Raw genomic sequence first — 24,529 nt, 5'->3', positions numbered from 1 at the left:
GGGATTACACTCATTATTCTGCCCCCCATTCCGTATATACAAGAATAGACTATTTCATAACGTTTGGAAAAGATAGAGACAAAATAATCACCTGTGGAATTGGGACAATAGATGTAAGTGGCCATGCACCTATATATTTATCTGTTGATTTTGACCTACAACCAAAGAATACTATTTGGAAACTAAATTCAAGTCTACTCAATGATCCCTATTTTAAGTAACAAATTAAAGAAATCGGTCTTTACTTAGAATTCAATGATAATGGAGAGGTTTCACCTTCCATTCTATGGGATACTCTGAAGGCTGTCTTAAGAGGGAAAATTATAGCGATATCTTCATATAAGGAAAAAATAAGGAATAAAACATTAGAGGAATTACAAAATAAGCTGAAGGAACTAGAATAAAAACACAAATTGAGTTTGGCACTAGAGGAAATCAAAAATATTAGGAATGAAATTAATAGTTTGGCTACACAAGAAATTAGAAAAAAATAGATGTTTCTGAAACAGAGACACTATGAAAGTGGATCTAAATCTATTAAAATACTGGCGTGGAAACTGAAGAAAAAAAAAAGATAGCAGAAAATACAATTCATAGAATAAGGGATCCAAGAACAAAAGTGATAAAAAATAAGCTAAGTGAAATTCAAGAAGCTTTTGAAATGTTTTACAAAAATCTGCATAACCCAAGGTGACACCTTCCTGAATTCTTTAGAGTTACCCACTTTAAGCAAAGAACAAAATAGAACGATGACTGCTGACATAACTGAAGCTGAACTAAAAACTGCAATTAGTAGGCTTAAATTAAGCAAGTCACCAGGATCAGATGGATATACGGCAGAGTGGTATAAAGAGTTTAGAAGTGAATTAATTCCTATTTTACTCCCCACACTGAACTGGGCTCTAAGAAAGTCGCAAATGCCACCCAGCTGGAAGGAGGCGATAATCTCCGCTATACCGAAAGGAGGCAAGGATAAAATGGAACGTGGGTCTTTTAGACCAATATCTGTTCTTAATGTGGATTATGGAATATTTACCTCCATCATGGCCAAACGATTAGGAGAGTTTCTACCCACACTTTTGGCTGATAACAACCTACAAAGTTACATAAATAATATTGACAACCTGTGGGTGAAATGGACTCTTAAAATATGGAAAACGATTATAAAAGAATATAAACTATAGAAAGACATTGCAATGCTTAAATGGTGTGCACATGACTCGGATTTTACGCCGAATAAACTGGATGCTAGATTTAAGGACTGGACGCTAGATTTAAGGACTGGACAGCTAACGGAATAACACCTATTTGCAATATAATGAAGGAAGGAACACTGTTCAGTTTTGAAATGCTCAAAGAGGAACACTTATTAGAAAAACAAAACTTTATTTACAGATGCGACAGTATGTTAATAGGACGGTTAAAAATGTAACCAAGGCAAGTACATGTCTGATAGAGCTATTTAGAAAAGTGTAGTCGCACGCAAACTCACTACTAAAGAAACACACAGAGGCAGAGAGAGCTGAACTCAGAATGCCTTTACTGATTCAAAATCACGCACTTAAATCTCCCCTCCCATGGGCGCCTGCGACCCGTGGGGCGAACATGACATCAGACTGTCCCCGGAAGGTCCGCCCCAAGCGGGTAGTTCCAAACGCGCTACCGCGTGTCTGCCCCCGGCTCCCGATGGCGGTTTGAGTCCCACGTGTGGGGTCCGCCACACCACCACCCCCAGAAATGTCCATCGGGGGAGTAGAGCCCCCCCAGTCTGTGTGGCTTGCCTGGGTGGCCGGCCTCGCTGGCGCAGTGCAGGTACCCTCACTGGTTGCTCAATGTCCAAGTGAGCCGGTTTGAGGCGGTCCACTGTAAAAGTCTCTTCCCAGCCACCTACCTCCACAACACACGTGATTCCGTTGTGCTGGATCACGTTGAAGGGTCCCTCGTACGGCCGCTGTAGAGGTGACCTGTGCATGCCCCTGCGCATAAAAACATACTCACAGTCTCGGAGGTCTTTAGGGGTGAAGGATGGTGTGGGACCATGCCTGGAGGTCGGGACCGGTGTCAGGTTCCCTACCTTGTCCCGCAACCTCGTTAGCACTGCTGCTGGAGCTTCTTCCGAACCTCAGCCCTCTGGTACGAACTCGCCTGGAACCGTCAGGGGAGCACCATAGACCAGTTCTGCCGAGGAGGTGTCCAGGTCCTCCTTGGGGGCTGTGCCGATGCCCAGTAGGACCCAGGGAAGCTCATCTGTCCAGTTGGGGCCCCTGAGGTGCCGACTTGAGAAGCCACTGGAATCGCTCTACCAAACCGTTGGACTGGGGATGGTACGCTGTGGTGTGAAGCAGCTGGGTGCCCAGGAGCTGCGCCAGTGCTGTCCACAAACCAGACGTGAACTGCGCCCCTCTGTCAGAGGTGATGTCCATTGGGAGGCTGAACCTGGTGATCCAGTTTGCAACGAGCGTCCTGGCGCAGGACTCAATAGATGTTTCTGCAAGTGGTACAGCTTCCGATCACCTGGTGAACCTGTCTACCATGTTAAAGATATACCTGGTGCCCCGGGAGACTGGCAGGGGGCCAACAATGTCCACGTGGATGTGCTGGAACCTCCTGTGCGTCGGCTGGAACTGCTGGAGGGGAGCCTTCACGTGCCGCTGGACTCTGGCGGTCTGGCAGTGTACGCAGGTCCTGGCCCAGTGTCCGACCTGTTTGCGCGAACCATGCCAGACGAATCTGTCTGCTACCAGCTTGATAGACGCCCGGATGGACGGGTGGGCCAGGTCGTGCAGCATGTCAAACACCCGGCGCCTCCATGCTGCTGGTACCACAGGTCGGGGTTTGCCAGTAGACACATCGCACAGGAGTCGATCCGCTGCCGGGCTGATGGAGACATCCTCCAAATGGAGCCCCGAAACGGCAGTGCGGTAAGCCGGGATCTCGGTGTCCGACCATTGTGCTTCCGCCAGTGCTGCGTAGTCTATTCCTGAGGACGATATGCCTACTGAGTGGAGGCAGGGGCGAGACAGTGTGTCAGCGACAACGTTGTTCTTCCCTGCGATATGGCGGACGTCCGTGATGAATTCTGAAATAAAGGACAGGTGCCTCTGCTGCCGAGCTGACATGGGTCCGATACCTTGGCCAGTGTGAAGATGAGGGGCTTGTGGTCTGTATACACGGTGAACTCCCTTCCCTCAAGGAAGTACTGGAAATGCCGGACAGCCAGGTAGAGCACTAGCAACTCTCTGTCGAAAGCACTGTACTTCACCACTGGTGGCCATAGGTGTCGGCTGAAGAAAGCGAGTGGTCGCCACTGGTCCTCGACCAGCTACTCCAGGACTCCGCCGACTGCCGTGTCGGAAGCGTTGACTGTGATTGCCATGGGTACATGGACTCTTGGGTGCACTAAGAGGGCCACCTTTGCCAGCGCCTCCTTGGCCTGCTCGAACACCTCCATGGACTCCGTGTCCCGTGCCACTTCTTTGGCCTTGCCGGCCATCAGGCTGAACAAGGGTCTCATGATGCGTGCCGCCGCCAGCACGAACCGCTGATAAAAGTTGACCATCCCTACGAACTCCTGCAGGTCCTTGACCGTGCTGGGCTTGGGGAACTGGAGGATAGCCTGGACCTTGTCCGGTAGGGGAACTGCGCCATGTTGGTTGACTCTGTGTCCCAAGAAGTCGATCTCCGTCAGCCCGAACTGGCACTTCGCCAGATTAATTGCCAGTCCGTGGTCACTCAGGCATTGGCAGAGCTGGCGTAAATGTGCCATGTGCTCTTGGTGCAAACTGCTGGCCACCAGGATATCATTCAAGTAAATGAAAATGAAATCCAGGCCGCGTCCCACCGAGTCCATGAGCCTTTGGAAAGTTTGGGCTGCATTCTTGAGACCAAAAGGCATCCTCAGGAATTCGAACAAGCCGAACGGGGTGATAAGGGCTGTCTTGGGCACGTGGTCGGGGTGCACTGGGATCTGATGGTATCCCCTGACCAGGTCGATTTTCCAGAGGATGGTCACTCCGTGCAGGTTCACCATGAAGTCCTGGATGTGGGGTACCGGGTATCTGTCGGCGGTTGTGACATCGGTGAGCCTTCTGTAGTCTCCGCAGAGCCTCCATCCTCCTGTGGACTTGGGCACCATGTGCAGCGGGGATGCCCACAGGCTGTCTCAGCGGCATATGATTCCCATCTCTTCCATCTTACGGAACTTATTGGGTGGGAGCCTGTGAGCGCAGGCGTGTAGCGGCGGTCCTTGCGTGGGAATGTGGTGCTACACGCCGTGCTTGGGGTCGGCCGTGGAGAACTGCGGGGTGACTATGGAGGAGAACTCCGCCAACACCCTGGCAAACTTGTTACCTGAGAGGGTCATGGAATCCAGGTGGAGGGCCAGTAGTTTAGCTTCTCCGAGCTGGAAAGTCTGGAATGTCTCGGCATGGACCAAATGCCGGCCTTTTAGGTCGACCAGGAGGCAGTTGGCTCGTAGGAAATCTGCCCCTAGTAGTGGCTGTGACACCGCTGCCAACGTGAAAGTCCAAGTGAAATGGCTGGACCCGAAATGCAGTGAGATAGTTTGCAGGCCGTACGTCTGAATACTGGTGCCATTTGCAGTGGTGAGATCGGGGCCTGGGACCGCGTTCGGGGGAGGAGTATGCTGACTTCGACCCCAGTGTCTACCAGGAAGCGCCGCCCCGAGTGTCGGTCCCAGAGGTACAGGAGGCTGTCTCGGTGGCCAGCCATCGTAGCCATAAGCAAACGCTGGCCCCAGCGTTTCCCAGAAAAGCACATGGTGGACGGCAGCGGTGCGCGCCTGAGTGATAGAAACACCGTTGTTCCGAACTTTCGTATTTTTACCCCCGTGGGTCTCGACGGCCTCGGTTGTGGGGCTTGGGCTTTGGGGCGCGCAATCGTGCTAGGCCAATGGAGGCTGCTCCACGTTGCTTGCTCTGCCAAAGGATGTCTGCGTTAGCCGCAACCCTGCATGGGTCGCTGAAATCCTCACGCGCAAGGAGGAAGCGAATGTCTTCTGGCATTTGTTCGAGGAACAACTGTTCAAATAAAAGGCACGGCTTATGGCCGTCCATGAGTGCCACCATATCATTCACGAGCTCGAATGGCGTGCGGTCGCCCAGGCCATCCATGTGTAGGAGCCATGCGGCCCATTCACGGCAGGAGAGTCCGAAGGTACGGATCAGGAGCACCTTAAGCTCAGTGTACCTGTGCTCCGTTGGTGGCTGGCATAGGAAGTCGATGATCCGGCCTGCCGTCTCCTGGTCGAGCGTGCTGACCACGTAGTAGTACCGCGTGGCGTCGGCTGTAATGTCTCTGATATTGAACTGGGCCTCAGCCTGCTCGAAGCAAACGTGGGGCTGAGTGGCTCAGAAAGTCGGGAGCTTCAGAGAGACTGCGCTGTACGAGTTGCTCAAACTCATGGCTGATCGCTGAGTCGCCGGCTCTAGATGCCGTCTGGAACATCGGGGTCACCAATGTAGTCGCGTGCAAACACACTACTAAAGAAACACACAGAGGCAGAGAGAGCTGAACTCAGAATGCCTTTACTGATTCAAAATCACATGCTTAAATCTCCCTTCCCATGGGCCCCTGCGACCGTGACGTCAGACTGTCCCCGGAAGGTCCGCCCCAAGCGGATAGTTCCAAACACGCTACCGCGTGTCTGCCCACGGCTCCCGATGGCGGTTCGAGTCCCGCGTGTGCAGGCCGCCACAAAAGCATGTAATTCATTAATGGTAGTAGAATAATTTCAAGCATTTATAAGGGTTTGTCAAATGTTAAAACACATTCAACTTAATACATTAAAACAAAATGGGAGAAGGAAGGAGGGATAATAATATCTGAGGAGGTCTGGACAATAATATGGAAATATCAATGGAAATGTACCAGTTCACAGAAATGGAGGGAGTTCGGGTGGAAAAACTTGATAAGATATTTTATTACACTATCTCGGAAATCCCATTATAATAGAAACCCCCCGCTTGCTGGAGAAATTGTGGAAATCAAAATGCAAACCATTATCATATTTTCTGGGAATGCCCTGTTATCACAGACTATTGGAGTGGGATACATAATGCCCTACAAGACATCTTTAAATGTGAAATACCCTTAGAGAGTAAGACCATATATTTTGGGTATATACCTCAAGAATGGTTGAAAAGAGATGAATATTTAATGAATGTACTGCTGGTGGCTGGTAAAAAGACCCTTACCAGGAAATGGTTATCACAGGAGAGCCCAACTTTAAATGTATGGATGGAAATTACAATGGACATTTACAAAATGGAGAAGATAACAGCATCTGTTAATCATAAGTTAGAACAATTTTATTCATATTAGAAAAAATACTTTAACTACATAACACCTCATATGCCTGATTCTATTCTCACAAGTCAATGAATATGTTGTAAAAATAATCACTCCCTACTCTGTACATAGTTTTCTTCTTTCGATTGTTCTTTCTTTCCTCTCCTTTCTATAAGTGTATACCTCAGATAAATATTATGTGGAGATTTGTGACATATATATACAGTATCTGAAATACATCTTATGGAAATGTTTGTTTGATGATGAAATTCAATAAAAAACAAATAACAAAAAATAAGAATAGGTTAATTAATTTGGTCATTTGATTACTAATTTAATTGGTTCAGTACGACATTGTGGGCCAAAGGGCCTGTTCTTGTACTGTGTTCTATTTTTTATATGTCCCACATCCATCGACATTGAGAAAGGTGCTTCTTTCAGGTGCCCCAATATTTGTGGTTTAACCCCAAAGGAGCCTACTGCTGAGGTTATTACTGAACTGCGCTCCACTGCACCTACACCATTGTGGGTGCAAAACTAATTTCTTCCAACTTTGTCTTAGCTCAATTTTGTGCATAGAAATCTAGCCACACTTTATGTTATTGAGTGAAGGCTGTTATCGTAGTGAACCAGTATTACTAATGACAGCAGCACACACTGATCGACCTGTTTAAGTTTCCATGAATGTCTGAATTCTTCATTCAATTATCAGTTTAACCAGATTCTGGATTCAATAATCTGTGTTAATTCTTGCTTTGGAATTTTTCAATTTAACTACGTCATTTGCGGAGTCATTGAATCAGCTTTCAGTCATTACTATGACAACAACCTTGTTGCTCTGGAAGGACTACTTCTACTGAATTTACAAATTTCATGGACCTTGACGTAATGTGGTCAAGGAATCTTAAAGCATAATACAGCTGATGGCCAAATGCAGCCTAACACTCACCATTCATAATATTATCTGAACTTCTAGATTGGATTTGGGTTGTAATGCCACAAAGTGATCTGGTCTTCTCTCTGTGTGGGGAAGGATATAATGAGTAATTTAATTCTTTGTTTTCAGATTTTAGATTTAACATCCTAGCCTCTGGCTTTCTGCTTTGGTTATGTCAACTCCACTGCAACCCGGTATCAAGTATTATTGTGTAATGAAAGTAACTTTACATGTAAGTATCTAGCATGAAAATTTCTGGAAGCAACAAGGATAGTGTAAACAGCTTAAGGCCAATGATGCTAAGTAGGCCGTAATAGGTCACTAGTTTTTAAACAAGCCATGATTGTGATTTTTTTGTAGGGGTTCTTTTATTCAGCAGTCACCTACTTAGTCATGGAATCATAGAGCAATTCAGCACGGAAACAGACCCCTTGGCCCAACCAGTTCATTCTGACCACATAATCTATTTTTGTAATTGACGATGAAACAGTAGAATAGCTACAGGGGTGTAGAGTTGAATATAACTTGGATTTTCTATACGTACAAATTCCTAACATTGCCAAGTTAACTGATGGCATTGGCTACTTTCTTACCAAAGTTCAAGATTCAAATTAAATTTATTATCAAAGTACGTGTAATTCACCATATACATCTCTGAGATTTATTTTCTTATAGATAGTGACAGTAAATACAGGAAACACAATAGAATGAAAGACTGCGACCAACAGGATGGACAAACAGCCAATGTGCAAATGACAACAAACTGCACAAATACAAAAAGAGAGGGAAAAAGGGGAAAAAATAATAATTATAAACAAGCAATAAATATGAACGGCATCAAATGAAGAGTCCTTGAAAGTGAGTCCATAGGTTGTGAGAACAGTTCAGTGATGGGGCGAGTGAGGCTGAGTGAAGTTTTCCCCTCTGGTTCAAGAGCCTGATGTTTGAGGGGTAATAATTGTTCCTGTACTTGGTGGTGTGTGTCCTGAGGTTCCTGTACCTTTATCCTGACGGCAGCAGTGAGAAGAGCGCATGGCCTACATGGTGGGGGTCCTTGGTGATAGATGCTGCTTTGCTACAACATCGCTCAATGTAAATGTACTTAATGATGGGGAGTACTTTACCCATAATGGACTGGGCCATATCCACGACTTTTTGTAGGTGTTTCCATTCAAGGGCATTGGTGTTTCCAATGCAACCAGTCAAAATACTGTCCACGCACATCTATAGCGGGTTGCCAAAGCTTTAGATGACATGGTGAACAAAGCAGTGCCTCTACTTTCCAAGAAAGCTGTGTTTTCATTGTAATGGCACTTACATGCTGTACTTGGGACAGATCCTCTGAAATATTAATTTGAGGAATTTAAAATTGGTGATGCTCTCCGCCTCTGATCCTCCATTATGGACAGGCTCATGGACCTCCGGTTTCCTCCTCCTAATATCAATGATCAGCTCCTTGGTCTTGTGACATTGTTAATTGTGACCCCACTCAGTCGGATTTTCAACCTCCCTCCTGATTCGGCCAATGACAGTGGTGTCATCAGCAAATGTAAACATGGCACTACAGCTGTGCCTAGCCTCACAGTCATGAGTTGTTGCAAATCCAAAATGACTGGGGTCTGCAAGTGAGGAAGTCGAGGATCTGATGGTTGGTAAATTGATGGAGAACATCTTGAGAGGAAGGATTTATGAACATTTGGGGAGGTATAATATGATTAGGAGTAGTCAGCATGGCTTTCTCAAGGGCAGGTCATGCCTTACAAGCCTGATTGAAAATTTTTTGAGGATGTGACTAAACACATTGATGGAGGAAGAGCAGTAGATGTAGTGTATATGGATTTCAGCAAGGCATTTGATAAGGTACCCCATGCAAGGCTTATTGAGAAAGTAAGGAGGCATGGGATCCAAGGGGACATTGCTTTGTGGATCCAGGACTGGCTTGCCCACAGAAGGCAAAGAGTGGTTGTAGATGGGTCATATTCTGCGTGGAGGTTAGTCACCAGTGGAGTGCCTCATGGATCTGTTCTGGGACCCTTACTCTTCGTGATTTTTATAAATGACCTGGATGAGGAAGTGGAGGGATGGGTTAGTAAGTTTGCTGATGACACAAAGGTTGGAGCTGTCGTGGATAGTGCAGAGGGCTGTCAGAGGTTACAGTGGGACATCGATAGGATGCAAAACTGGGCTGAGAAGTGGCAGATGGAGTTCAACCCAGATGAGTGTGAAGTGGTTCATTTTGGTAGGTCAAATATGATGGCAGAATATAGTATTAATGGTAAGAATCCTGGCAGTGTGGAGGATCAGCGGGATCTTGGGGTCCCAGTCCATAGGACGCTCAAAGCAGCTGTACAGGTTGACTCTGTGGTTAAGAAGGCATACGGTGTATTGGCCTTCATCAATCATGGAATTGAATTTAGGAGCCGAGAGGTAATGCTGCAGCTATATAGGACCCTGGTCAGTCCCCACTTGGAGTACTGTGCTCAGTTCTGGTCGCCTCACTATAGGAAGGATGTGGAAGCCATAGAAAGGGTGCAGAGATTTACAAGGATGTTGCCTGGTTTGGGGAGCATGCCATATGAGAACAAGTTGAGTGAACTCGGCCTTTTCTCTTTGGAGCAACGGAGGATGAGAGGTGACCTGATAGAGGTGTATAAGATGATGAGAGGCATTGATTGTGTGGATAGTCAGAGGCTTTTTCCCAGGGCTGAAATGGTTGCCACAAGAGGACACAGGTTTAAGGTGGTGGGGAGTAGGTACAAAGGAGATGTCAGGGGTAAGGTTTTTACTCAGAGAGTGGTAAGTGCGTGGAATGGGCTGCTGGCAACGATGGTGGAGTCGGATATGATAGGGTCTCTTTAAGAGACTTTTAGATAGGTACATGGAGATTAGTAAAATAGAGGGCTATAGGTAAGCCTAGTAATTTCTAAGGTGGGGACATGTTGGACACAACTCTGTGGGCCGAAGGGCCTGTATTGTGCTGTAGGTTTTCTATGTTTCTATGTTTCTAATTGCCCAAAGGCAATTCGGCTTGGGCAATAAATACTGAACATGCCAGCAAAGATCAATTTCAAAAAAATAAATAGTAAGAATAGATCTACTATTTGAAATTCATGGATATGGAAAAAACTAGGCCCACTGTTGGTAGTTAGGCAATGATGGATCAGGACAGCTCTTTCACTTACAAGTATCGAAGTTAATTATTTCAATACTGAAGGATTAAGCAAGTGTCTGAATGGTATTGTACATTCACACAGTTAAATTAAATTTAAATTAGGTTTTTGAATTTATGATTCATCTCTATCCTCTAACTTCTCGTGAGGAGATTTATCAAACAACCTATATATCAATGCTGAAGGACGAAGATGATTGAATTGCTCAGATCTAACATGCAACTTGAATGGCATGTTCTTTGTGCTTTGATTTCTCTTCCCTTTTAAAATTCTATGGGCATTTTCAAAAATGAGAGGTCCAGTGAAGTGTGTTCCAAAGACGCAACCTTTCGCTGTAGACCTTGATCAGCTGGTTTATTCTGTTCCAGTTTCCCGACTAGACATTTTGTTTACAGCTAGCGTGCCTGCCAGAGTCAGATTTAGTTGTCTAGCCTTTATCATACCAGCAATATCAGATGATATAACTTGCTGCCCATTATGCTGCTAGCATTTAGGCTAGCAATGAAGGTCCTCCATCTCTATCTGTAGAGAAGGATTCTTCACTGCTCTTTCCTAACTATTGTTTTTTGATCAGTCAGTGTTGTTAGACCTAAGCTGAATCCCGAGCCTGGAGGACCGGTGGACCACTCTTAGTTTGGCCTCTACCCTTTGACCTGGTTGGCATGGGTGAACCTACGAAGAGTCAAAGCACAAGGCCCAGACTCCAGCCAACATCAGATTATATAATTTTTCACAAAATCTCTGTACTCTATTAAGGCAAACATTTATTTTTCACTTCTGTGATTATTTTTTCTTCAGGGAGATTTTATAATGCTGATGCTAAGGCCCTGTGATAAAGTCTACCAGTTTCCTAATTTCTCCCATATGCAACAGCTTTAATTACTGTTTGTAGTGTCACGTACCCCGTGACGGGAATAAAGAAACCTTCAGAAATAGAAACCACTTTGGAGTCTAGTATTGCTAATAACTAATAATATTTATTAATAACTACGCAATACAGTAAACTAAGTGAAGATAAATCAAACAGGTTAGCAAGATTATATATATAAGTAAGTAAATCAGTAAGTGTGGAAATAGATGTATGAAAAACCAAGCTTCCTTAAGTCTAGGGGTAAAAAGATGCAGTCTTACGATGTTGAGCAAAGTTCAGTTCAGTTCGTGGCATGTAGTTGAATAGCGATGGAGAGAGAGAGAGTGAGTTGAGTCTTCAGGTGAACTGTTGCCGTCGATTTTCTCATCGTCCTCCGAAATCCTTCACAAGTCACCGACTGTGACTTTAACAACAAAGGGGACCGTACTTCGGTGTGGTTGAGCTGTCTACCCATGCCAGGGTCGGACACATGGACAACTCCCCACTGGTCTTGCCTTTGAGCTTTCACTGGCAGAGCACTTGGATCAATCCACCTGATTGATCCTCCAAAACCCACTTTCTCTGTGGGCACAACAGTGCTCACTCAGTGTCCAGATCATGTGTCTGAGGTCTGTTCCATCTGACCTCCTATTTATCTCACCAGGCTGAGCATCACCTGTCATTCAAAGAGTCCCTCCTTCCTTTGTCTGTAAAGGAACGCGAGCAGGCAACAAGTCCTTAGAAGTAACATCAATAATGTCCTGTTGGTTACCATGGCAACCTTCAAGCTGCTCAGTTTTTATCTCCAAAGTAAAACTCCAAAGTTACCTCCCGTGACAGTCCAACCATCAATCTTCGTCTCTCTCTGTTTTCAAAACAAACGATCAATGATAAATGACTCTCTGTCTCTCTTCAAACAGTTAATAGGGGCACTCCTGGATCCCCTCACAGCGGAAAGTTGCTTTGTTGCATATTGTTTGGCCTTTTTCCGAACAGTGATGATAGCGATACTTCATTCGGGATAGTCTGTGGTCATGAGAAGTGCTTTGTATTTCTGACGCTTCACCAATTTCTTTCATGTCGGTGCTTTGGTACATTATGATAAATCAAACTTTTTTAAAAAATTTACTTGTCTCTTTCATATCTCTGTTTTGATACAAGTATGTTTCAGTGAAGATCTGGCAGTGTTCTCAATTTCTGCTAGCTTCACTCTATTTTCTTAAATACCCAAATGGAACGGGAATCAGAAAAGCCCCTTGCGTATTGCATAATGTAGCTTGCTTATCTCTATTTCACTTTGAAGTTTACATCATCTACTTTATATCATGAGGACACTTTCAACCCTGCCCTAATAGGTTTACATTGTGTAGGTGAGCAGCTAAGATATTAGTAACACACACAGTTATTAGTAGATGCTTACTAGACTGAGATCCTTTTACACTCTCTGATCAAGATTTTCTTTCAAGACATTCTTTTGGGTATGACGGTGAAATGCATCTTTAATCTTTGAGGTTGAGTCCAATGATTTTGCTATCATTTTAACAATCTAGAACAAACACAACTTTCTGGTCAAGGGAGGACTGGACAAGGAGCTGTGTAGAAGGAATCAGGTTAAATGCTTTATTTGTCTGACCAGAGTGCACTTTTGAGCTTCATGCTTGGAGCACCCCCAGCTGGACTCAGTCCAGGACGCACACTCTTGTCATTCTCCTGAAAATTTCTTCTTAACAGTCAGCTTGGTATTTGGGTCGCAATGCTTCTGACCCAGCCTGAGGGATAACCTGGCACTAGCTTGTATCATATTTGTATACAGTGACCTACAATGTGAAAAGTATAGAAGATGTGAGTTGATAAGTGTATTTGATGATGCATTGCACCTTGTCTACATCCTGTGAAGAGATACAGAGCAGGAGGAGATTCATTGAAAAGTTTGCAAGCTTACAGGTGTGAGAAAAGAACTGAATAGATTTAGAGGGATATGGTCCAAATGCAGGCAAGTGGAAATCACTGATACGAATATGTTGGTCAGCATGGAGGAGTTGGGCCAAAGAGCCTGTTTCTGGACTGTGTTACTCTATTCCTCTATGGCTTTTGGTGGGTGACCAATAAATTAGAACATAGAATATAGAACTGAAAAGCACAGTACAGGCCCTTCAGCCCACAATGTTGTGCTGATCTTTTAACCTATTCCAAGATTAATCTAACCCATCCCTCTCACATAGCGCTCCATTATTCCTTCATCCATGTGTCTACCTAAGTGTCTCTTAAATGTCCCTAATATATCTGCCTTTCCCACCACCCCAGCACAGGATTTCCATGCACACACCGCTCTTTCTGTAATCTCTGACATTCCCCCTGTATTTTCCTCTATTCATCTTAAAATTTGCCCTCTCTTATTAACCATTTCTGCCCTGGGAAAAAAGTCGTTAGTTGTCCACATTGTTTATGTATCTTAAATTGTAAGCAATCATATGGTAATCCCTATACACCTCTACAGTAATAAAGCTTAAACTCACTGCTTGGTTTCCCATTTTTTTGTATGTACATTTAAACCCCTACAGGGCAAGAGAGTGCACTAGCCAGAAGGGTGACATGAGACCAATGTATGAAATAAGCAAGTAATTTCTGACCCATTCATAAAGCGACAGCCACAGGAAACAAATTATCTTAATTGGCTCAGAGTGGGAGTCAGTCAGCAGTGATATGTAAAGAATTTCAAGGGATGTGATTATGGCAATTCTGTTCAAACTGCCACAAAATAATTATGTTCTGTCCTCTACAATTTTACTTAAAACATCTTTTTGTAAATACCCTCTCCTTAAGATCTTCAGACTGGTTAATTAATCTCAAATTCAAAGCTCAAAGCACGCACAGTATATGTCACCATATACTACCCATTATTTTGTGGTCGTTCACAGTAGATACAAAGAAATACAATAGAATCAGTGAAAAAAAATACACACAAAGATACACAAACAGCCAATTACAAAAGAAGATAAACCATGCAAATACAAAAAAAAATTATTAATGACCAATAAATTAGTAGTAAATAATATTGAGAACATGAGTTTCTGAGTCCATAGGTGTGGAATCAGTCTAGAGTTGAGGTGAGTGAAGTTATCCACGCTGGTTCAGGAGCCTGATGGTTGAAAAGCAGTAAGGTTCCTGAACCTGGTGGTGTGGGACCTAAGGCTCCCGTACTTACTTTCCAGTGGCAGCAGTGAGAAAGTGCATTGCCTGGATGGTAAGTAGATGAAACGGAAAGAATGATCCTAATCATTAATTTGAAAACCACTGTTATAAGCTTTAAATTATGCAACCTTATGTTCAGGTTGTGCTGGCTGTTACCATTACAAGTAAGCTGAGTGCTTACCTCTAATTGGAATGGAAGTCCTATGCAAAGGATGTTTTGGTGTACCCATAAGGGAAATTCTCCTTGCATCCAACTTATTCCTGCGGATCAAACATCAAGTTTGAGCACTGCAGAGTAAAGCTTCCTTTATTTTGAATCTTTTGTGAAAGGTTAATTCGTTCTGACTTGTTTCAGCCATCTGACTGAAGGTCTCAAGAGATATAGGTAGGCTGCAGAGTCTCCATAGACTGTCAACAGTGAACTGTTATTCAAGATACACATGTTAGAGCAGATCAGGTTTGATTTTTAGTCCAGCATCCAGATTATTTTTCACATTTTCCTTGGAAGGATAGCTAACTCTGTAGCCACTCTAAATGATTCGAAGTATTCCTGGAACATTTGTAGATCAATCTGTCATTTTGTAGCTTAAACCATAGTCTAATGGAATATTTATTCCAATCCAAAGTTAAGAATCATGTAACCATGTGCTGAAATAGAATGATAAAGGGCCTCTCTTTGACCTATTCCCTCATTTGTACATAATCTGGAAGGAGCTCACCTTGACTCATAGGATTGACAGAATGGTCTGAAATATTGAAACCCCCCCCAAAAAAAATAAAAGAATGTCTGTCATTTTGACCTTGCCTGTTATTACTTACCCTCATTTATCTGTATACTGAAGGCTGGTATGAAGTACCTCTGAGCCTTGAAAAAGATTCAACTCATCCATCATACCCGTAAATGCAATTTCTTGCCAGAAACTGGAGGTTGTACTCTCCTCCACACATCCCACTTAATTGACTTCAGTAGAGTTGGATCTTGAGAGTTGATGCCTGGGCATGTGAAATGACTGGTGACCAGAGCTGAATTTCTCTTCAAAACTGCCGTTTGTGATATCTAATTTTGCAATATCCTTTTCAAGTAAGTTTCTGCTGTTATTGGCTGTTATTTCTTTGATTTAATGTGGTGCTTGAACTCTTGAGTATAATGGGATCTGCATTTGCTGAATTCTGCAGTGACACAAATGGTTTCAAATTGCTTCTATGTAACTTAACGCTGTAGGGTTTTGTGAATAAAATGTGAGAGTCGTTTTATGTGTTAACAAAAGCCACAGCCCTTTACATCGAAAACCAGTTGCCTTACCGACATCATTACATCAGACACTCTCACTTAACTGAACACAACTCAATGATGGTGTTTGTGAATTATGTAGAACAATTCCTATTATGAACAATATGTGTCATCTGTTACCAATTACAATACCCTAAACAGTGCAACACCCACCCACCTCACCCCCAGAATTCACCAAAACTGGCATTGCAAGTCTGTCTGGAGCTCGTACAAGCCCCCTAGCTCAGGTCCGTGTGTCTTGGTTGGCATAACAGCAGGTTTCTCTGACTCATCCAGGGGTATGGTGGTGGACCGATATAAAGAAAGTCCATAATAGCAGTGATCTTTAACAGCAATGTCGCACCTTCTGCAGAAATGTGCTGACTGAGAAAGTCAACAGTAAACAACCCGTCCTGGCATTTAGTGGGATTAATAATCAGCCCGTGTTGGCTTAAGCACTTGAAAAGTGTGCAGAGATGTGATAAGTGTTCAGTTTTGGATGTGTTGATGACAAGTATGTCATCAGGTAAAATAAAAGAAAATCTATGTCTTTTAACACAGAGTCCGTTAGTCTCTGGAAAGTCTGTGCTGCATTTTTCAGCCCAAATGGCATGCACGGAAACTCAAATGGGCCAAACAGGGTATAACAATAGTTTTGAGAATCTTCAGTGCATCCAGACGCCTGATATACAGCCCCTGACTAAGTCCACTTTAGAAAAAAATTATCTTTCCAGCTAAACATGCTGAAAAGTCTCTAGTCCCATTATGCTGAGCACTGACACACCCCAGAATTGCAGCATTCAGCTCAAACTGTATCAAGGTTGCAGATGACCCAACAGTGATTGGCCTCATCGGCAATGACAACGAGTCGGAGTACAGAGAGGAAGTGTCACAGCTGGTAGACTGGTGTGAGACAACAGGCTAAGTCTGAACATGGAGAAGACAAAGGAAATGATTGTGAACTTCAGGAAGGTGCTGATGAACTAACCCCTTCTGCGTTTACATGGCTCTTCCATAGAGAGAGTTAAGTGTACCAAGTTCCTGGGAGTTCACATCACAGATGACCTCACTTGGTCCCTCAATATCCCCTCTCTGAGTAAGAAGGCAAAGCAGCGCCTCCACTTCCTGAGGACATTGAGACAAGTGAGGCCCCCCACCTGCCCATCTTAACTGAATTTTGCAGAAACACCATTGAGAGTCTCCTGACAAGCTGCGTCACCATCTGGTATGGGAGTAGCCAAGCATCGAACTAGAAGTCCCTACAAAAGACTGTGAGAATGGCCAAGAGGATCATAGGGACCATCCATTAGGGACATTTATAAGGAGCACTGCATACACAGGGCCTTTAGTACTATCAAGGATTCTATCCATCCATCCAGCATCATCTTTGATGTTCAGGAGACTTTGATGCATAAAAACAAGAATATTCAGGATGGGAAGCAGCTTCTTCTCTTAGACCATTAGGCTTATGAACTCTCTGCTGCATCACATTTGAAGTGTCACTGGATAATTTGTGTTGTACCGTACAATATTTAATTTATACCCTTTATTTTGTTTATTTATTCATAAATCATTTGTAGATTTAATTCTTACTTCCCTAAGTTATTGTGTTTAACGTGTGTGTTATGCTTTATACTGTGGTCTGGAGAAACATTGTCTCATTTGGTAGTATACATGCATATAGTTAAATGACAATAAACTTGACTTGAATATGTGGGATCGGGTAACAATTCGGGGTGGTGGCTTGTAAAGGCCGGGTAATCATCGCATGGACAGCAACTAGCATTGGGCTTAGGGACTATGTGGAGGGCTATTCGACCTGCATACGATGCCAAGCATTGCCGTGTTAGCAAACTCAGCCTTCACGCTGGCCAGCTTTTCTGAGTCCAGTCTAAGTTCACGGTTGTAGACTGGTGAACCAGTTGTGGAAAGGCAGCGCTCAACCAGATGCTGAGTGACTGTAGTGCAAAATGTGGGCCTGGTGAGGTTTTTAAATTTGCCCCTCGGGCGATTGAGTTCACATGAGGTGGTGCATATGTTAGATAGTCATCGTGGAAAACTAACTGGAGTACAGGGTAAGGACCCAAAGTCCTTTGCATCCGCAAGCCAACAGTTCTTAAGATTTACTAACAGTCCTTTGGTGCAGAGAAAATCTGAGGGCTGTGCAGAAGTCTAGCAATTTTACCCAAGACAAAGTCCCGTGTGTAGCATCATTTACTAAAGCAGAGCATCACATGTCATAGATCATAAATCCATATCCAGCAAGGGTCCATCAGCCTCTGCCTTATAATCAATGGGTGATGCTGGCAGCACACTTACTTAAACACCCGTGCGCTCGGGAAGCATTACCCTGAAAAGGTGTCCGTAATGAACAATAGACAACCCTGACAGTTGGAGCCCATACCGTTCACAGACCTCCAAAAATCCAACAGCTTCAAAGCAAATGCGTTGATCTACATGTCATTGAGTAACTCTGGAATCGTCCAAGAGTGTCGCAGACACCAATGTAGGGTTTTGTGAATAAAATATGAAAGAGGTATTTTACGTGCTTAACAAAAGCTGCAGCCATTCAAACAAACATTGCAAACAAACCAAAAAGCAGTCGCCTTACATTGACACCATTACGTCAGACACTGGCTCTTACAGTGAACACAACAACTTAATGATGAATTACTTTGTGAATTATGTAGAACAGTTTCTATAATAAACAAAATGTGTCATCTGTCACCAATTACAATATCCTACAACCACATCTGTGATGACTTAATTATATTCATGGTTACAATTAAAGGAAAAAGGCAGCACATTTGCCAAAGCAAGCTCCTGCGCACAGCTATATATTGATGACCAGAGTGTTGACTGCATTTTGGGAAATCTTGAGAAGGAAATAGAAAATCACACAAAACAAATGTTAACCTCCAATTTGAGTGTAATTGGGTAGTTCCACTCAGATAGAAGCGCAGCTTAATTGGAGCGAAGATAGATGTTTTAGTTCTGCTTTTCAGATAATTAAATTGCATCAAAACTGTGGTTAAGCAATTCTTCCATTCACCCATTACAGGAGTAATTTGAAGATTTGGGCCAGGAATATTACATATTTTTCTTAATGGCTTTTCCTTACCCACACACAGCCATCGCATTTTGGGCGGCATGTTAATCAATGCCACTGACAATTGTGCATGAGATCACAGTTTATTGGCTGCAGGGGAAAGTGGTCAGGAGTTGCTGATGCTACGTAAAGGTAGTCTGCGTTGTTTAAAGAGAAAGTCAATTGTGCTGTCAGAAGTGATTCCTGTACTTGATCCTGAAGATTTTTAGAACTATAAGACCATAAGATGTAGAGCAGAGTTAAGCCATTTGGCTCATTGTGTCTGCTGAACCATTTCTTCATGGTTGATCCATTTTCTCCCTCAGCCCCAATCTCCCTACCTTTTTCCTGTATTCCTTCATTCCCTGACTAATCAAGAATCCAACAACTTCTGCCTTATATATACTGAATGACCTCCACAGCCACTTGTGGCAACAAATTCCACAGATTTACCACAGGTTCCAATAATTTAAATTATTGGACAATGTACTGAAGGCTTGGTACAAGACTGAGAGAGCTAAGCTGTATTCAGAACATGCTGTCTAGCCCTCCAGTCAAGGGCATAAGAGCAGTGGGGAAGCATAGCAGTTGAAGACATTGCCGGGAGTAAAACTCTATGACAGTGGATACTGTTTAGGAAGAGGATTAAAGTGAGGCGGAAGGGTGAGTGAGCTCAAACTTCAAATGGCTTATTCCACCATGTGCGTCCCTCGTCTTGCCTACCCCTCAATTCCCAGCATTCCCTCTCACCGAACAACATCCAGCAGCCTGCACTTTGATGAAACTTTAAACATTTTGTCACTTAGGTGTGCATGATAGAAGCTGAGGGGAGATTCAGACAACACATTTATTCTTCAGACAGCTTCACCAGCAGATTATTTGGTAACTGCCACTGGAGGGGATTCAGAGGAAGTTTATAAGAATGATCTTGGGAATGTCTGAGAAGCATTTGAATGCTCTGGGCCTGTACTAGAATTAGGGAGGAACTCATTGAAAGGCATAGATAGAGTGGTCAAGGAAAGAAAGTTTCCAGTGGTGATAGGGTTTCCAGTTTTATCATAATTATATTTCTCAAAGTACCTTATTGGCTGTAAGTAACCTTAATAGAAAGCACAATATAAACATTTGTTTCTTTTAACTCTTTTAATTCAGATGAATTACCTCTCCAACATATATCTGTCAGGGACACAATCTGCAGCTCATGAATATTGGCAGCTATTTTTGCAAGGGAAGGAGGTATACAAGACTAGATAACAACACCTCTGGCATCAATTAAGTTTGCAGTTGATACTAAAATAGATGGTATTGTAGGTAGTGTTAAAGGTTATGAAATATTACTGGGGATCGTGATCAGTTAGGTTATGGGCTGAAAATTGGCAAATCCCTTTCAATCCAGGTAAATGTGAGGTGTTGAATTTGAGGAGATCAAACAAGGTCCCAGGAGTGCAAATGCATAGCTTGGGGATGACAGTGTTACATGTAGATATAGTGGTAAAGAAGGCATTTGGCATGTCAGTCTTTGTCAGTTGGAGCACTGAGTATAGGGATTGGGACGTTATATCATGTAAAATGCTGGTGAGGCCACACTTGGAGTATTGTGTACAGTTTTGGTCACCCTGTTATAGGAAATGTGTTATTAAAGGTATTTTCTAGAAAAAGTGTAGAAAATATTTACCAGATTTTTACCTGGACTTGAGGGGGGGGGGGGGGGAGGGTTTGTATTACAATGAGAGATTGCATAAACTAGAAGTTTATTCCCAAGACTATAGGAGATTGAGGGGTGACCTAATTGGGCAGAGATAGGGGAAAGAACATAATCTTTTCTTCCCTAGGAGGGAGTGCTAAAAACAAGGAAGCATAAGTGTTAGATCAAAGGTAGATTTTAAAAGGGATATCAGGGGCAGCCTCTTCATGCAAATGGTAGTGCATATCTAGAGTGGGCTGCCAGAAAGAGTAGCTGAGACAACTACATTTTAAAGCAATGTAGCTAAGCACATGATTAGAAAGGATTAGAGGGCCATGAGCCAAACACAGAGAGGTGTGACTAGCTCACTGGGTAACAGAGTCAGGATAGACAAGATGGGCCTGTTTCCATTCTGTATGACTCTTTGACCATACGATGACAGCTAGAAATGCCAGCATTTCCATCTCCAATTGTGATAAAACTGCAGAGATAATTAAGAGTCAGCCCCACTGATTTTCAACCAATGGAGCAAGATGATTGAGCAATTGGTATTTGTGGAAGTGTTGTAACTGAAAGTTGGGTGGTAAATCATTTTATAAAAGCTTTCGGCAGTTGCACAGGAAGTGAATATGAAAGTAAAAGTCAGGAAATGGTTTGAGACCAATCCCAGGCAATGATTAAACCTGATTTGATCTAGCATTGTGATAGTTGGAGTAGCAAGATCACCTGAGGTGATGGATTCAGGAACTTAGGTGTCAATGAATGATTGAGGGATTATGTGGAGACACATTGAATGAGGAACTGAATGGCAGCGGACTCAGAGGGGAAAAAAGAGAGGGAGGGAGAGGAAGAAATCGAAGAATGAATAGAGGTGGTGGTTGAAATCACAAATCGTGTGGAGACACTTGTACAGACAATGAGGGAGAAGTGCAGTGAAGAAACCTTAATGAAAAACCATTCAGATAAGTGGTAAAGTTGAAGCTTTTAAAAAAAATATGAGGTGAGAGGTGTTAAGTAAGCTGTTATGCTCAATGAAATAGAAAATGGCAAGTATAATTTGCTAATTGTATTCACACTGACAGTACAGTATTTGAATGCAGCAACTGGTCAAAGCTACAGTCAACTGAAAAAGCTCCACTCAAGTGGCAGATGAAGTTGACCATAAGATATTTTTTTGTTAAGCCCAGTATGTTCGTTCAAGTAGACTCAAAATATCCCAGGGAATGAAGAGGAAGTAATTTATGCATAGGAAATATCAATATTTAGGAATAGAAGCTAGCCATTTGACAAGAACATCAATAACTTTCTCCTATGTACAAACTGTAACACAGTAAAATATCACAAAGTACGTAGTGAGTGCCCAATCAAACTACATTTGACAGCAAGCCAATGATCAAAAGCTTGATGGATTTTGAAGAGTCTTCTGGAGAAAGAGGAAGAATGATGAAGGTTTTAGGTGGGTAAATTCAGAATCGGTCTGAGAAATCTGAAACCATGAATGTTATTGATAACTGGGATGTATGATGTTATCAAGGGCTTGCAAGACTTCGAAAATGGGGATGAAAAATTTAAAATTATAACATTTCTGGGTGCAGATCCAATGCAGTTCAGTGAGCACAGGAGTGAGAGGTAAAAATATGTGGAAATCATAGAAAGGGTACAGAGGAGATTTACAAGGATATTGCCTGGATTGGGGAGCATGCCTTATGAGAATAGGTTGAAGGAACTCAGCCTTTTCTCTTTGGAGCGACGGAGGATAAGAGGTGACCTGATAGAGGTGTACAAGATGATGAGAGGCATTGATTGTGTGGATAGTCAGAGGCGTTTTCCCAGGGCTGAAATGGCCAGCACGAGAGGGCACAGTTTTAAGGTGCTTGGAAGGAGGTATAGAGGAGATGTCAGGGGTAAGGTTTTTACGCAGAGAATGGTGAGTGCCTCGAATGGGCTGCCGGTGATGGTGGTGGAGGCGGATACGATAGGGTCTTTTAAGAGATTCCTGGACAGGTATATGGAGGTTAGAAAAATAGAGGGCTATGGGTAACCCTAGGTATTTCTAAGATAAGGATATGTTCAGCACAGCTTTGTGGGCCAAAGGGCCTGTATTGTGCTGTAGGTTTTCTATGTTTCTATGTTCTATGTTTCTATGTATAGAAATTAGAAGCAGAAGTGGGCCAGCTGGCTCGTCGAGTCTGCTGCACCATTCAATATGATCAAATTTAATGATCTGGCCCTAAATGCTTTCTGAGGTAGAGTAATCCAGTGGCTGTGCTTTGGAGTATGAATAGCAGTGTTCTGCATGAACTCACACTGATGGAGATTGCAGCATGGCAGGTCAGTCAGGAGATCATTAATACACAAAATGATGACACATTACCTTAGGCAATAATTCAAAAGCACTAATAAAGTTTATTGTCATTGACTTAAAGTTGTTTATGCGATTTCTTTCAAAGCATTTTAATGAAATATTAGCAGTAAGGTAATAGGCTGCAAACTTAATTACAGATGTCCATCAAATATATTAGTTTAAATTATATTCTTATTCATTTGAAGCTGTCACTGGGATAACTCTATCTGCCACTCCTGCAAGCACATCTGGCCATTTACAAGGTCAAGGACAGCAGCAGAGTTGCACCATCACATCTTCAGTGGTAATTGAGCTGAGAGGTTACAGTAATGCAAAGGAACACCTGCACATTCCAGTTGTTTCTCTGAGAAAAATATTCTTCTAAGTTATTTCTATATGAATGAAAATCATAATGGCAGGAGCACATCGTTTAATGAAAGCTGACCGAAGAACAGGTGAGCCTGGCATAACAATTTTGCTTTCAGCATTATGCAACTGAAAATGAATCTTTCCGCAAGGGAAGCACAAATATGACTACTTCTGTGTCATTTGGCACCAACGAGAAAATTTGGCTTGACACTTTGTGCCATGGGTCACCTTTGAGATTCTGACGTGATTTCTCTTTCACAGATTCATGGCATGAGGTGACTCCCTACACGGCTCTATTTATGCAGCTTTGCAGTCTTTGGACAACATGGTTTTAAAACCTCAACACTGGCTGGGAAGGCCGGCAACATAAGCAAAATGCTTGCCTTGTTCCCTACATCACAACAACTCATTGACCTACAATCAACTTCCTGACCTATCGACTAATCTGCATCTCCCTATCGCTGCAATCTTCTCCAGGTGTCCAATCAGTGATCCTCTATCCCATCCAAAAGCTCTGCCAAAGCTACCCCAGAATTTCACGCTGTAATGCTTAGTTTCTAATGCAGCCTGGTTGGCCATCATTTATTGTATTTTTTTCTGAATTTTCCCAGAAATTTTGAATCTGTGATTATGACCAATAAATTCCTCAACTCTGGTACCTACTGTAAGTGCAAAGGCTGATTAAAACATTAAAATAAGTGTTTTAGTTATACAAAACTGTCACCTATTCCTTGCTGAGATGTTTTAGCATCAACTAGACAATCAATCAAACTCCACTCAAAAATGACATGAGAGTCTGGGTATGGCCTCCTAGCTCCTTGGTTTCATAAACAACAGGAATTCTGCAGATGCTGGAAATTCAAGCAACACACATCAAAGTTGCTGGTGAACGCAGCAGGCCAAGCAGCATCTGTAGGAAGAGGTGCAGTCGACGTTTCAGGCCAAGACCCTTCGTCAGGACTAACTGAAGGAAGAGTGAGTAAGGAATTTGAAAGTTGGAGGGGGAGGGGGAGATCCAAAATGATAGGAGAAGACAGGAGGGGGAGGGATGGAGCCAAGAGCTGGACAGGTGATAGACAAACGGGGATATGAGAGGATCATGGGACAGGAGGTCCGGGAAGAAAGACAAGGGGCGGGGGGGACCCAGAGGATGGGCAAGGGGTATATTCAGAGGGACAGAGGGAGAAAAAGGAGAGTGAGAGAAAGAATGTGTGTATAAAAATAAGTAACAGATGGGGTACGAGGGGGAGGTGGGGCCTAGCGGAAGTTAGAGAAGTCAATGTTCATGCCATCAGGTTGGAGGCTACCCAGACGGA

At 43.3% G+C, this 24,529-nt stretch overlaps 1 protein-coding gene across 7 annotated transcripts in view; it reads left to right on the top strand.

The window, feature by feature from the left end:
* The window catches only part of LOC134343921 (GTP-binding protein Rit2-like), a 402,328-nt gene that overhangs the window by 325,482 nt on the left and 52,317 nt on the right, over positions 1-24,529 (top strand). Inside the window, exon 5 of one of the 7 annotated variants that reach the window (XM_063042855.1) lies at positions 23,475-23,872. The exons of the other annotated variants lie outside the window; for them this stretch is intronic. Coding sequence (XP_062898925.1) covers positions 23,475-23,492 — 18 coding nt within the window. The 3' untranslated portion in view covers positions 23,493-23,872. Of the gene's footprint in view, positions 1-23,474; positions 23,873-24,529 lie in introns of those variants that run through there. 7 annotated transcript variants of the gene reach the window in all.

The sequence above is a fragment of the Mobula hypostoma genome, chromosome 3 (assembly GCF_963921235.1).
Source record: "Mobula hypostoma chromosome 3, sMobHyp1.1, whole genome shotgun sequence".
Taxonomy (NCBI): domain Eukaryota; kingdom Metazoa; phylum Chordata; class Chondrichthyes; order Myliobatiformes; family Myliobatidae; genus Mobula; species Mobula hypostoma.
Note: the sequence above shows the minus strand (reverse complement) of the source record. Positions and strands in the feature narration are given on the sequence as shown.